Source organism: Dendrobates tinctorius, unplaced genomic scaffold (assembly GCF_039654945.1).
Source record: "Dendrobates tinctorius isolate UK_male_01 unplaced genomic scaffold, ASM3965494v1 ptg000173l, whole genome shotgun sequence".
Classification (NCBI taxonomy): Eukaryota; Metazoa; Chordata; class Amphibia; order Anura; family Dendrobatidae; genus Dendrobates; species Dendrobates tinctorius.
In genome coordinates, this window is record NW_027361840.1 from 10,284,939 (window position 1) to 10,301,114 (window position 16,176).

Sequence of the window (16,176 nt, forward strand, 5' to 3'; positions counted from 1 at the left end):
AAACATATCACGTTATTCCTTTACCACAGACATGAGATTCAGGACTTTATTATATCTTGTATTTTCATAATCTTAGACTTTTGAGCATATGATACACAAGTCTAGAATCCCTCATCACTGTCACTTTGCTCCATCTCGATGTCAGAGGAGAAGATAAGAGGTGGTGGATTATAATTGGGGAAATTCTCCAGATTGACCTTCAGGAATACAATGTGTTCCATCCCCTCCATGACGTCTGGTCGACGTTGGGCATCCATGAAGGTCCGTGGAGCTTTAAAGACTGATTCTGCAAACACACTTGAAGGAGGACATGTCAGGTACATAATGGCCAATTTCGTTAGTGATGGCCAAAGACATGACCGTTTTTGCCAGTAGATTAAAGGGTCAACCTTTGCTCCAATGGTTTTATTGTCTTGGAAATATCTCTCCACCATGACGCATGCAGAATGGCTCTCCGTTGACAAGGAAGCCCCAGTTGACTTGGAGGCCAAGAGGCCAACACTCTCCAAATGTTCAATTAATGATTTCTCCTTGTGGATTAAAGGTGGAGACCCCATGTTTTTCCTCCATTGTGGAGCCATAGTCATCCCACTGGACTCCAAGTCAAAATGTTTACTGGTTAATACATGAGACTGAGTCTCCTCTCTACTTTGAGAGGCCGAGTGATTTACCTGGGAGGACGAGTAAATAGAAGATGAAGACATGACCTCTTTTACTTTCTTAACAAGAACTTGCTTCCAATGGTCAATATCTGAGTCAGGAGGCAATATCGCTTCAATTCTTCCTTTGAAACGTGGATCCAGCAAGGTGGCCAAAACAAACTCTTCCTTTTGGAACATTTCATTGATACCATAGTCCGTAGAGAGTTTAAAAGCAAAACTATCAGCAAGAACAACCCCGTTAGCATCTCCTCTGCTTTCAAAATGTCCTCTAATTTGTTTCAGAAAGATATGAAGATACCGAAGTTCTGGCAACACCTGACTTATTGACGAATGACTGGCATTGACCTCTCGTATGGCCATCTCGAAGGGTTGTAAAAGATCCACCAGTGATGCCATGAGGTTCCAGTGACAAGAACTTAGATGAATGTCAACAGTCTCCACTTTATGCATCACTAAGTATTCCTGGACAGTTCTCTGCTGCTCTAGGAGTCGCTGCAACATGTAGAAAGTCGAGGTCCAATTAGACAGAGTTTCAAATTTTAGAGAATGCTTGGGCAGATTATTTTGGAACTGGAGATCACTAAGGATTCTTCTCGCTCTGGATGAGATGCTAAAGTGGCTGCACACTTTTCTGGCCATGGTGAGCATTCCTGCAATGTAGCGATTATTTTGTAGGAAATCCATAACCAGCAGGTTTAGTGAATTGGTAAAGCAAGGTACATATGTGTAATTTGCTCCTCTAATTGCATGGATAAGACTGGAATCTCTGCTGGAGACAAAGAAACCGGGGCAGAGAGCATTGGGCGCAAGCCACAAACTAACTTGTCGAACTAATTCCTGTTGGATATTGCCCTCTGTATATTCTTTGGGAAAGCGTTTAATGCATATGACAGCATACATCCTCTCTGTAGACTGATCGGCATCTGGTCTTAAAATCACCCAGTGGGCTGTTAAGGCTAAATAATTCATGGTAAAGTCACTGGACCACACATGGGCCGTGATGTGGACTTGAGGACATCCTGACATCTTTAAATCACTAACTATCCTCTCACACACTGCCTCATAAAGCTGAGGAACGGCCTTTCCAGACAAGAAGGATCTTGTAGGAACTGAGTAGTGTGGGTCTGCCTGTGCCATAAACTTCTGAAATGCTTTAGAGGTAATGAACGAGTAGGGGAGGGTCATCTCACACATTAGTTCAGTGATATTCCGGTTCCAGGATTGAGCCTTGGGGTGATCGGAAGGGTATTTTCCATTTGCTTTCAGAATAATGCTAGTTGGTTCCAGAATAGTTTCCTTAAAAGAAATGCCATTACTACTTGACCTCTCGGCATCTTCGTTCTCATTGTCAAACTCTATAGGCACAGTGTGGAGCATTGGGTTAAGGTCTCCTGACATCTCAGGAGGATACATACTGAAACTAGATGACCCAAACTGACCAAAAGATGGTTGAGGATACACAACTGGATCATCCGCCTCTTCATCCTCGTCTTCAATCACACTGAAGCTCTTAGGCTTACTAATTTTCCCTCTGCTCCACTCTAACGGATGTTTTCCTTCAAGATGTCTCATAAGAGCTGAAGTTCCAAAATGACCTCCTAGTTTTCCACGACCAACACTTGCTTGGCACATATTGCAAATAGCTCGGCAAATGTTTGTACGGTCAAGGGAGAAGAACCGCCATACAGCAGAAGCGGACTTTCGTCGACGAGCTCCTGCTGGGACAGGAGAATATTCTGTAGAGCTGAAGGTCTGTGAGACTAGGCGTTGTGTCTTCTCTAGCTCAGGTGAGGGGTTGGAAGGATTTCTGGTATCAATGAGAAAATTGGAGTCGGAGTCAAAATTGTCAAAGCTGGTAACCTGCTCACCCTTCCTCTTTTTAATGTTCATCTCTTCTCCAAATTCCACCATAGTGCTTTCTCCTCTTTCTTTCTCCTCTTCCTCATCGCTAGAGTCAATGATCTCATATGTTTTGGGGGAGCCATGAGCTTCAGGCCACACTAGAGGATTTTTCCTACTTGACATACGCCTTTGATAAAGTAACTGCGCAATGCCCACACTGAACAGGTTTTGGTAAGACTCTTCTTTTTCATCTTCATCCTCATAAACTTCCTCTTCTTCCTCTTCTCCATCCAACTTTTGGATTTTCATAGACCTTCGTTGTGCCCATTGTTGGGGATGTTTACTCTCCAAGTGGCGTTTTAGAGCAGTGGTGCCAAACCTGCCCCCTAGCTTACCCCGGCTGACACTCATTCGACAGAGGCTACAAATAGCCCTGGAGATAATGGTAGGGTCGCGGCAGAAAAATTGCCAGACTTCAGATGTGGACTTTCTCTTCCTGGTTGGCCGGACAACTAAAGGAGTAGCGTACTGAGAACCACTGATCATATTCAGAGACCTTTCATCGTCACCTTGACATTTTTCTGGATGAGCCCCCAAAACCAAGGCATTTAGGTTTGCTCCTTTTCTTTTCCTCGGAAAAGATATTGACCATGAAGAAACATCATCATCGCTGGATTCTAACTTGATTTCGATTTCGGAAACCGTTTCTGTTTGTGATTTTTTCATTTCACTTATTTCACACTCTGAATAATCTTTATCCAAAAACTCAACATTGTCTGCATCCATTGCTTGAGGGAGCGGCTCTTGGACTGAGTCACTCCCTACAAGGTGTCCACTAAGGTCTTCTGACATGACGACACGAACAGTGGATCCACTATACAACGCTATGTGGACTGCAGGTTTCTTGGGGCATCATTCTGGTTTTTGTAAGTTCAAACATTCGATCTTAATGATTATTCTGGAAGCTGATTCTTCAAACTAAGACGGGAACTGGAATTTTCAGAATTATTTTCATGTAATGTTTAGACGAACAAACCTGTAAAAAGAGAGGAAACTGTAATAAATGTAATAAATACCACTAATGTTATAACTTAAAGGCACAATCAGTTCTATACAGACAATTTATCTATATAAAGAGACGGCCACTACAAACATACATTACTGATCCTGAGTTACCTCCTGTGTTATACTCCAGAGCTGCACTCACTATTCTGCTGGTGCAGTCACTGTGTACATACATTACATTACTGATCCTGAGTTACATCTTGTATTATACTCCAGAGCTGCACTCACTATTCTGCTGGTGCAGTCACTGTGTACATACATTACATTACTGATCCTGAGTTACATCCTGTATTATACTCCAGAGCTGCGCTCACCATTCTGCTGGTGCAGTCACTGTGTACATACATTACATTACTGATCCTGAGTTGCCTCCTGTATTATACTCCAGAGCTGCGCTCACCATTCTGCTGGTGCAGTCACTGTGCACATACATTACATTACTGATCCTGAGTTACATCCTGTGTTATACCCCAAAGCTGCACTCACTACTCTGCTGGTGCAGTCACTGTGTACATACATTACTGATCCTGAGTTACATTCAGTATTATACTCCAGAGCTGCACTCACTATTCTGCTGGTGCAGTCACTGTGTACATACATTACATTACTGATCCAGAGTTACATCCTGTATTATACCCCAGAGCTGCACTCACTATTCTGCTGGTGCAGTCACTGTGCACATACAGTCATGGCCAAAAGTATTGACACCCCTGCAATTCTGTCAGATAATACTCAGTTTCTTCCTGAAAATGATTGCAAACACAAATTCTTTGGTATTATTATCTTCATTTAATTTGTCTTAAATGAAAAAACACAAAAAGAATTGTCCTAAAGCCAAATTGGATATAATTCCACACCAAACATAACAAAGAGGGTGGACAAAAGTATTGGCACTGTTCGAAAAATCATGTGATGCTTCTCTAATTTGTGTAATTAACAGCACCTGTAACTTACCTGTGGCACCTAACAGGTGTTGGCAATAACTAAATCACACTTGCAGCCAGGTGACATGGATTAAAGTTGACTCAACCTCTGTCCTGTGTCCTTGTGGGTACCACATTGAGCATGGAGAAAAGAAAGAAGACCAAAGAACTGTCTGAGGACTTGAGAAACCAAATTGTGAGGAAGCATGAGCAATATCAAGGCTACAAGTCCATCTCCAAAGACCAGAATGTTCCTGTGTCTACCGTGCGCAGTGTCATCAAGAAGTGTAAAGCCCATGGCACTGTGGCTAGCCTCCCTAGATGTGGCCGGAAAAGAAAAATTGACAAGAGATTTCAATGCAAGATTGTGCGGATGTTGGATAAAGAACCTCCACTAACATCCAAACAAGTTCAAGCTGCCCTGCAGTCCAAGGGTACAACGGTGTCAACCCGTACTATCCGTCGGCATCTGAATGAAAAGGGACTGTATGGTAGGAGACCCAGGAAGACTCCACTTCTTACCCCGAGACATAAAAAAGCCAGGCTGGAGTTTGCCAAAACTTACCTGAAAAAGCCTAAAACATTTTGGAAGAATGTTCTCTGGTCAGATGAGACAAAAGTAGAGCTTTTAGGGCAAAAGCATCAACATAGAGTTTACAGGAGAAAAAAGAGGCATTCAAAGAAAAGTACACGGTTCCTACAGTCAAACATGGCGGAGGTTCCCTGATGTTTTGGGGTTGCTTTGCTGCCTCTGGCACTGGACTGCTTGACCGTGTGCATGGCATTATGAAGTCAGAAGACTACCAACAAATTTTGCAGCATAATATAGGGCCCAGTGTGAGAAAGCTGGGTCTCCCTCAGAGGTCATGGGTCTTCCAGCAGGACAATAACCCAAAACACACTTCAAAAAGCACTAGAAAATGGTTTGAGAGAAAGCACTGGAGACTTCTAAGGTGGCCAGCAATGAGTCCAGACCTGAATCCCATAGAACACCTGTGGAGAGATCTAAAAATGGCAGTTTGGAGAAGGCACCCTTCAAATATCAGGGACCTGGAGCAGTTTGCCGAAGAAGAATGGTCTAAAATTCCAGCAGAGCATTGTAAGAAACTCATTGATGGTTACCGGAAGCAGTTGGTCGCAGTTATTTTGGCTAAAGGTTGTGCAACCAAGTATTAGGCTGAGGGTGCCAATACTTTTGTCCGGCCCATTTTTGAAGTTCTGTGTGAAATGATCAATGTTTTGCTTTTTGCTTCATTCTCTTTTGTGTTTTTTCATTTAAGACAAATTAAATGAAGATAATAATACCAAAGAATTTGTGTTTGCAATCATTTTCAGGAAGAAACTGAATATTATCTGACAGAATTGCAGGGGTGTCAATACTTTTGGCCATGACTGTACATTACATTACTGATCCTGAGTTACATCCAGTATTATACCCCAGAGCTGCACTCACTATTCTGCTGGTGCAGTCACTGTGTACATACATTACATTACCGATCCTGAGTTACATCCTGTATTATACCCCAGAGCTGCACTCACTATTCTGCTGGTTCAGTCACTGTGTACATACATTACATTACTGATCCAGAGTTACATCGTGTATTATACTCCAGAGCTGCACTCACTATTCTGCTGGTGCAGTCACTGTGTACATACATTACATTACTGATCCTGAGTTACATCCAGTATTATACCCCAGAGCTGCACTCACTATTCTGCTGGTGCAGTCACTGTGTACATACATTACTGATCCTGAGTTACATCCTGTATTATACTCCAGAGCTGCACTCTCACTATTCTGCTGGTAAAATATTCAGAATTCAGAGTCCTCAGTAGTTGATACCTTTTAATGGCTAACTGAAAAGATGGTAACACATTACAAGCTTTCAAGACTACTCAGGTCTCTTCATCAGGCTAGACTAATACAAAATCTAAAGTCACATATTTATGCACAATGCAGCCTAGAAAAAATGCAATAGATAAGACAAGTGACGTGAAGCAGAACTATCAATATGGGAGAGGGAGAAACATAAATATAAACATTGGACCAGTTCATAGATAAGGAGTCCGGATGTTTTATGGTCCTCTGATTAGGGTCTAGTTCTGTGTTGTGATGCCCCCACACGGTTTTAAAAGGAAATTCCTTAATTGATGTAAAAAGACATAAATCCATGCGACACATTCATTCCAGCACTGAGAGTGTCAAAGTTCGTCATAAATTTGTACTCCCAAACTCGTCTCTCTCTATGAGAATTGAAGTTACCTTTCAATACCAGTAATTTCATATCCACGCTGCTGTGATCAGGGATACAGAAATGTTTGGCCACAGGTAGATCTATTCTTTTTTCTCTTATTGTGTGACGATGAGCATTCATCCTTGTTCTAAGCTTTTGCCCTGTCCCCCCCACATACAGACCCCCAGTTGGACATTGATCCCCAACTCACATCAGGACTACAAGATCCCAGGTACTTTCACCTGCATTGCATCTAATGGGGTGTACTTAATTATTTGTACTAAATGTCCAACTGGGGGTCTGTATGTGGGGGAGATGGGGCAAAAACTGAGAAGAAGGATGAATTCTCATCGTCACACAATAAGAGAAAAAAGAATGGATCTACCTGTGGCCAAACATTTCTGTATCCCTGATCACAGCAGCGTGGATATGAAATTACTGGTATTGAAAGGTAACTTCAATTCTCATAGAGAGAGACGAGTTTGGGAGTACAAATTTATGACGACCTTTGACACTCTCAGTGCTGGAATGAATGTGTCGCATGGATTTATGTCTTTTTACATCAATTAAGGAATTTCCTTTTAAAACCGTGTGGGGGCATCACAACACAGAACTAGACCCCAATCAGAGGACCATAAAACATCCGGACTCCTTATCTATCAACTGGTCCAATGTTTATATTTATGTTTCTCCCTCTCCCATATTGATAGTTCTGCTTCACGTCACTTGTCTTATCTATTGCATTTTTTCTGTGCTGTGTTGCGTATAATTATGTGATTCTTCAGATTTTGTATTAGTCTAGCCTGATGAAGAGACCTGAGTAGTCTGGGAAGCTGCAATGTATTACCATCTTTTCAGTTAGCCATTAAAAGGTATCAACCACTGAGGACTCTCAATTCTAAATATTCTTCTATCTACTGGCTAACACGGTACAGAGATATACATCTTTCCTGTATCAAAATGGAGGGTACCAGAATGTACCGCATCTTTATGGAACTAAAACCACTTCTGAAGAAACGTGCACAAATGGACAGCGACATTTTTTTCTTATCTAAATGCAAAAAGGAGAATCTAATTCCCAAAGGACTCTGGATTACAAACCCAGTTCTTCATACCTACAATACCCATTATGCACAAAACCTTTGTCACAGGACTTCTGAGAAACTAAGGAACCACACATGTCTGCTACAGCATAAGGAGTAAAGTCCAGGGGCAATTTGAAACTCTGAGGAAAACACTTACAGAAAGCACAGAGCAAAAATTACAACAATACTACAACAGACTACGGACCTTTCTGGTTCATAACAAGGAAAAGAAACTACACAGACTGCGTCTCAATTCAGGACTCTATACAAACAGATACAAAACAAATACAAAACCTGACAACTTGGACAACCACTCCATTCCAGACACAAAAGCGTCTAACTGTGTCATCAATCTCTCAGATTATAAACCCAACACAGTGGAGCTGGCCGTGCTTTCTCGAGGACTCTCATTTTGTCCCACTAAGGCCCTAGATAAAACTGAACTCTGCAGTGATATGGAACAGTATTTCAGGAGACGGCGCCTGAGGGAATATTTCAATGATACAGAAGATTCAGAAAACACTCAGACCGAAGGAAAAGTGATCGTAACAACTAGGAAAAGGTCAGACTGGACACCTCCACCTGGACGCAACCCTCATTTGGATAAAAATATAGACTCCTTCAGACATTTGATAAAATCCACAATCATAGACACTAACAGGAGACAAGCATCCAACATCAGTGCCCAGGAGAGAAAGGCCATACAGTCTTTAAAAACCAACAAAGAAACCATCATTAAACCTGCTGACAAGGGAGGTGCAATAGTCATGATGAATACGTCAGACTACATGAAGGAAGCAAACAGGCATCTTATGGACACACACTACTATAGAAAATTGGAGTCGGATCCTACACAGGACTATTACAAGGAACTAAACAAGTTGGTTTCTTGTCTGCCTGACCAGTCCATAAGAGCTGGCGATGACCTGATACCAGAGACTCCAAGAATAGGGACATTCTACATGCTTCCCAAAATCCACAAATCTGGAAATCCAGGAAGACCAATTATTTCATGTGTGGGCACCCTCACTGAGCAGGTATCTGGATGGGTAGAGGGTATTCTTAAACCACTGGTGAAGGATACATCCTGCTACATTCAGGACACAACTGACCTATTGAATAAACTAGCAGCAATAGGTCCTCTACCAGAAGGAACCATGCTGGCCACCATGGATGTGGAATCTTTGTACTCTAATATCCCACACCAAGATGGTTTAAATGCCTGCAAATTCTTCATGGAAAACACAGGGACTGATGCTGATGCTGTGGTGAAACTTATAAAATTCATCCTCACCCACAATTACTTTGAATTTGACAACAGGATCTATCTACAGGAGACTGGCACAGCTATGGGAAGTAAAATGGCTCCACAGTATGCAAATCTTTTCATGGCAAAGCTTGAAAGCGACTTTTTGTCCTCATGCCCCATCAGGCCCCTGGCCTACTACCGCTTCATTAATGATATTCTAATCATCTGGACGGAGTCTGAGCAACAGCTAAAGACGTTCCACGAACAGTTTAATCAATTTCATCCCACCATCAATTTAACACTCAACTACTCCAGTACTGAGATTAATTTTTTGGACACCATCATTAAGCTAAAAAACAATGAAATAGAGACATCCCTGTATCAGAAGCCAATCGACCGTCCAACATACCTTAAATGGGACAGTTTCCATCCAAAACACATAAAGAACTCTATTATCTATAGCCAAGCCATCAGATACAATCGTATATGTTCCAACCCCATTGATAGAGACAAACACCTTGGTCGCCTCAAAAAGACCTTTTTGAATCAGGGTTACCATCCAAGAACAATTGAAAACCAAATTACAAGAGCCACCAGATTGTCAAGGAATCACCGGCTACATTACAAAGCTAAAGAAGAAAATAACCGAGTGCCTCTAGTAGTCACCTACAACCCAAATCTGGAGGTGCTAAGGGGAGCTGCACGGAAATGACAACCTTTACTACAGAAAGATGACCAGTTACAATCCATATTTCCAGGCCCCCCACTACTGTGTTTTAGGCAGCCCCCAAACTTAAGAAGCATCATTGTCAGAAGCTCCCTGTCCTCCCCAACAGCTGCAGTAACCTTTCCTTGCAACAAGAAAAAATGTAAAACCTGTCCATATATAATGACCACGGACACGATAAAGATCCCCAACTCACATCAGGACTACAAGATCCCAGGTACTTTCAGCTGCATTACATCTAATGGGGTGTACTTAATTATTTGTACTAAATGTCCAACTGGGTGTCTGTATGTGGGGGAGACAGGGCAAAAGCTTAGAACAAGGATGAATGCTCATCGTCACACAATAAGAGAAATAAGAATGGATCTACCTGTGGCCAAACATTTCTGTATCCCTGATCACAGCAGCGTGGATATGAAATTACTGGTATTGAAAGGTAACTTCACATCTCAGAGAGAGAGACGAGTTTGGGAGTACAAATTTATGACGCCTTTGACACTCTCAGTGCTGGAATGAATGTGTCGCATGGATTTATGTCTTTTTACATCAATTAAGGAATTTCCTTTTAAAACCGTGTGGGGGCATCACAACACAGAACTAGACCCCAATCAGAGGACCATAAAACATCCAGACTCCTTATCTATCAACTGGTCCAATGTTTATATTTATGTTTCTCCCTCTCCCATATTGATAGTTCTGCTTCACATCACTTGTCTTATCTATTGCATTTTTTCTGTGCTGTGTTGCGTATAATTATGTGATTCTTCAGATTTTGTATTAGTCTAGCCTGATGAAGAGACCTGAGTAGTCTGGAAAGCTTGTAATGTATTACCATCTTCTCAGTTAGCCATTAAAAGGTATCAACCACTGAGGACTCTCAATCCTGAATATTTTTCTATCTACTGGCTAACACGGTACAAATATATACATCTTTCCTGTATCAAAATGGAGGGTACCAGAATGTACCGCATCTTTATGGAACTAAAACCACTTCTGAAGAAACGTGCACAAATGGACAGCGACATTTTTTTCTTATCTAAATGCAAAAAGGAGAATCTAATTCCCAAAGGACTCTGGATTACAAACCCAATTCTTCATACCTACAATACCCATTATGCACAAAACCTTTGTCACAGGACTTCTGAGAAACTAAGGAACCACACATGTCTGCTACAGCATAAGGAGTAAAGTCCAGGGGCAATTTGAAACTCTGAGGAAAACACTTACAGAAAGCACAGAGCAAAAATTACAACAATACTACAACAGACTACGGACCTTTCTGGTTCATAACAAGGAAAAGAAACTACACAGACTGCGTCTCAATTCAGGACTCTATACAAACAGATACAAAACAAATACAAAACCTGACAACTTGGACAACCACTCCATTCCAGACACAAAAGCGTCTAACTGTGTCATCAATCTCTCAGATTATAAACCCAACACAGTGGAGCTTGCCGTGCTTTCTCGAGGACTCTCATTTTGTCCCACTAAGGCCCTAGATAAAACTGAACTCTGCAGTGATATGGAACAGTATTTCAGGAGACTGCGCCTGAGGGAATATTTCAATGATACAGAAGATTCAGAAAACACTCAGACCGAAGGAAAAGTGATCGTAACAACTAGGAAAAGGTCAGACTGGACACCTCCACCTGGACGCAACCCTCATTTGGATAAAAATATAGACTCCTTCAGACATTTGATAAAATCCACAATCATAGACACTAACAGGAGACAAGCATCCAACATCAGTGCCCAGGAGAGAAAGGCCATACAGTCTTTAAAAACCAACAAAGAAACCATCATTAAACCTGCTGACAAGGGAGGTGCAATAGTCATGATGAATACGTCAGACTACATGAAGGAAGCAAACAGGCATCTTATGGACACACACTACTATAGAAAATTGGAGTCGGATCCTACACAGGACTATTACAAGGAACTAAACAAGTTGGTTTCTTGTCTGCCTGACCAGTCCATAAGAGCTGGCGATGACCTGATACCAGAGACTCCAAGAATAGGGACATTCTACATGCTTCCCAAAATCCACAAATCTGGAAATCCAGGAAGACCAATTATTTCATGTGTGGGCACCCTCACTGAGCAGGTATCTGGATGGGTAGAGGGTATTCTTAAACCACTGGTGAAGGATACATCCTGCTACATTCAGGGCACAACTGACCTATTGAATAAACTAGCAGCAATAGGTCCTCTACCAGAAGGAACCATGCTGGCCACCATGGATGTGGAATCTTTGTACTCTAATATCCCACACCAAGATGGTTTAAATGCCTGCAAATTCTTCATGGAAAACACAGGGACTGATGCTGATGCTGTGGTGAAACTTATAAAATTCATCCTCACCCACAATTACTTTGAATTTGACAACAGGATCTATCTACAGGAGACTGGCACAGCTATGGGAAGTAAAATGGCTCCACAGTATGCAAATCTTTTCATGGCAAAGCTTGAAAGCGACTTTTTGTCCTCATGCCCCATCAGGCCCCTGGCCTACTACCGCTTCATTAATGATATTCTAATCATCTGGACGGAGTCTGAGCAACAGCTAAAGACGTTCCACGAACAGTTTAATCAATTTCATCCCACCATCAATTTAACACTCAACTACTCCAGTACTGAGATTAAGGCAAAACAGGGCAAAAGCTTAGAACAAGGGATAATTATCAGGGATAAACATTGCAAAACATTTCTGTATCCCTGATCACAGCAGCGTGGATATGAAATTACTGGTATTGAAAGGTAACTTCACATCTCAGAGAGAGAGACGAGTTTGGGAGTACAAATTTATGACGCCTTTGACACTCTCAGTGCTGGAATGAATGTGTCGTATGGATTTATGTCTTTTTACATCAATTAAGGAATTTCCTTTTAAAACCGTGTGGGGGCATCACAACACATTAGGAGACCCCAATCAGAGGACTATAAAACATCCGGACTCCTTATCTATGAACTGGTCCAATGTTTATATTTATGTTTCTCCCTCTCCCATATTGATAGTTCTGCTTCACGTCACTTGTCTTATCTATTGCATTTTTTCTAGGCTGTATTGTGCATAAATATGTGACTTCAGATTTTGTATTAGTCAATGCCTGATGAAGAGACCTGAGTAGTCTCGAGAGCTTGCAATGTGTTACCATCTTTTCAGTTAGCCATTAAAAGGTATCAATCACTGAGGACTCTCAATCCTGAATATTTTTCTATCTACTGGCTAACACGGTACAAAGATATACATCTTTCCTGTATCAAAATGGAGGGTATTCTGCTGGTGCAGTCACTGTGTACACACATTATATTACTGATCCTGAGTTACATCCTGTATTATACCCCAGAGCTGCACTCACTATTCTGCTGGTGCAGTCACTGTGTACACACATTATATTACTGATCCTGAGTTACATCCTGTATTATACTCCAGAGCTGCACTCACTATTCTGCTGGTGTAGTCACTGTGTACATACATTACATTACTGATCCTGAGTTACCTCCTGTATTATACTCCAGAGCTGCACTCACTATTCTGCTGGTGTAGTCACTGTGTACATACATTACATTACTGATCCTGAGTTACCTCCTGTATTATACCCCGGAGCTGCACTCACTATTCTGCTGGTGTAGTCACTGTGTACACACATTTCATTACTGATCCTGAGTTACATCCTGTATTATACTCCAGAGCTGCACTCACTATTCTGCTGGTGTAGTCACTGTGTACATACATTACATTACTGATCCTGAGTTACCTCCTGTATTATACTCCAGAGCTGCACTCACTATTCTGCTGGTGCAGTTACTGTGTACACACATTACATTACTGATCCTGAGTTACATCCTGTATTATACTTCAGAGCTGCACTCACTATTCTGCTGGTGCAGTCACTGTGTGCATACATTACATTACTGATCCTGAGTTACCTCCTGTATTATACCCCGGAGCTGCACTCACTATTCTGCTGGTGTAGTCACTGTGTACACACATTTCATTACTGATCCTGAGTTACATCCTGTATTATACTTCAGAGCTGCACTCACTATTCTGCTGGTGCAGTCACTGTGTACATACATTACATTACTGATCCTGAGTTACATCCTGTATTATACTTCAGAGCTGCACTCACTATTCTGCTGGTGCAGTCACTGTGTGCATACATTACTGATTCTGAGTTACCTCCTGTATTATACCCCAGAGCTGCACTCACTATTCTGCTGCTGCAGCCTCTATGTACATACATTACTGATCCTGAGTTACCTCCTGTATTATACCCCAGAGCTGCACTCACTATTCTGCTGGTGCAGTCACTGTGTACATACATTACATTACTGATCCTGAGTTACATCCTGTATTATACTTCAGAGCTGCACTCACTATTCTGCTGGTGCGGTCACTGTGTACATACATTACATTACTGATCCTCAGTTACATCCTGTATTATACTCCAGAGCTGCACTCACTATTCTGCTGGTGCAGTCACTGTGTACATACATTACATTACTGATCCTGAGTTACCTCCTGTATTATACTCCAGAGCTGCACTCACTATTCTGCTGGTGCAGTCACTGTGTACATACATTACATTACTGATCCTGAGTTACATCCTGTATTATACCCCAGAGCTGCACTCACTATTCTGCTGGTGCAGTCACTGTGTACATACATTACATTACTGATCCTGAGTTACCTCCTGTATTATACCCCAGAGCTGCACTCACTATTCTGCTGGTGCAGTCACTGTGTACATACATTACATTACTGATCCTGAGTTACATCCTGTAATTATACTCCAGAGCTGCACTCACTATACTGCTGGTGCAGTCACTGTGTACATACATTACATTACTGATCCTGAGTTACATCCTGTATTATACTCCAGAGCTGCACTCACTATTCTGCTGGTGCAGTCACTGTGTACTTACATTACATTACTGATCCTGAGTTACATCCTGTATTATACCCCAGAGCTGCACTCACTATTCTGCTGGTGCAGTCACTGTGTACATACATTACATTACTGATCCTGAGTTACCTCCTGTATTATACTCCTGAGCTGCACTCACTATTCTGCTGGTGCAGTCACTGTGCACATACATTACATTACTGATCCTGAGTTACATCCTGTACTATACTCCAGAGCTGCACTCACTATTCTGCTGGTGCAGTCACTGTGCACATACATTACATTACTGATCCTGAGTTACATCCTGTATTAGGGTATGTGCACACTTTGCGGTTTCTGCTGCGTTGTACAGTACCTTTATTTCCTATGGAAATAAAAAAAAGCTGTGCACATGCTGCGTTTTTTTCCGCGCGGTTTACAATCCGCAGCATGTCAATTGTTTGGTGCAGAAACGCTGCGGTTTTACACCTCATCCATTATGAGGTGTAAAACCGCAGATAATCCGCAGATAAACCGCAGAAAAACCGCAGCACTTTGTCCTGCGGATTTCCTGCGGTTTTCTCTACAAAATCCGCAGAGACTAAAAACTACGTGGGAACATACCCTAAGGCTGTGTGCGCACGCTGCGGATTCTGCTGCGGTGTACAGTACCATGATTCCCTATGGGAATCAAAAACCGCAGTGCAGACGGTGCGGAATTTTCCGCGCGGATTATCTGCGGTTTTCAATCCGCAGAAAGAATTGACATGTCAATTCTTTCTGCGGATTCTCCTGCGGTTTGCCATCTCCTCCATTGAGGAGATGAAAAACCACAGGGCAAAACCGCAGAGCAATCCGCAGGTAAAACCGCAGGTCTTTTGACCTGCGGTTTCACCTGCGGATTGTACAAAATCCGCGCCTTTTCCGCAGCGTGTGCACACAGCCTTATACTCCAGAGCTGCACTCACTATTCTGCTGGTGTATGATGTGATGTTCCGGTGCTTGTTGTTACCTGGGAAGGCTCAGTGTCAGTGTGGAGCCATCTTTCTTCGCTCAGGCCACGCCCTCCGGTGGAGTGTACTATTTTCCGTGAGATGACAGAGGTTTTCATAAAGGTTTGTGTGTCCTGGTCTCACAGAGGAGAAATCGGCGTTTCCTATTCCCCCCTTGCTGTTCTGTGTAATGGTATAGCCCTTCCCTCTCCTCCCTGTTGGCAGTAATGGTACGGTCCTTCACCCTCCTCCTATACTGTCTGATGGCAGTAATAGTACAGTCCAGCAGCCTCATTAGTGGCAGTGATCCTAGTCTTCCGTCCCCCCCATATCTTGGTATAATGGCACATTCCACCATTCTCATATTAACCAGTTTCTCCCCAGCAGAGAATTGGGATAAAGCTTGTATTTGGGAAGTTGGTGTCTGTAGACGCGCAGATGAGTAATGTGGCCACCACCACCATGGGGCTGTCACCCAGCTTTCCTAGATCCTGACTGGTAAACC

General features: G+C 42.4%; 1 protein-coding gene across 2 annotated transcripts; it reads right to left on the bottom strand.

Annotated features, from left to right (window-relative positions):
* Positions 1 to 7: 7 nt before the first annotated feature.
* Positions 8 to 15,870, bottom strand: LOC141054053 (zinc finger BED domain-containing protein 6-like). Of its 2 annotated transcripts, none has more exons than XM_073551222.1 (2): positions 15,692 to 15,870; positions 8 to 3,540 (listed from the first exon to the last, which is right to left on the bottom strand). In XM_073551222.1, the coding sequence occupies exon 2, from the start codon at positions 3,354 to 3,356 to the stop codon at positions 102 to 104; it is 3,255 nt and encodes a 1,084-aa protein (XP_073407323.1). In that variant the 5' UTR covers positions 3,357 to 3,540; positions 15,692 to 15,870; the 3' UTR covers positions 8 to 101. The 2 variants fall into 2 exon arrangements, with proteins under 2 accessions (XP_073407323.1, XP_073407325.1); XM_073551224.1 differs by lacking the exon at positions 15,692 to 15,870 and adding an exon at positions 15,648 to 15,690.
* Positions 15,871 to 16,176: the final 306 nt, after the last annotated feature.

Coding starts and splice junctions, on each gene's coding strand:
- LOC141054053 (XM_073551222.1), bottom strand. CDS start 3,356: ATGTCAGAAGACCTTAGTGGACACCTTGTAGGGAGTGACTCAGTCCAA.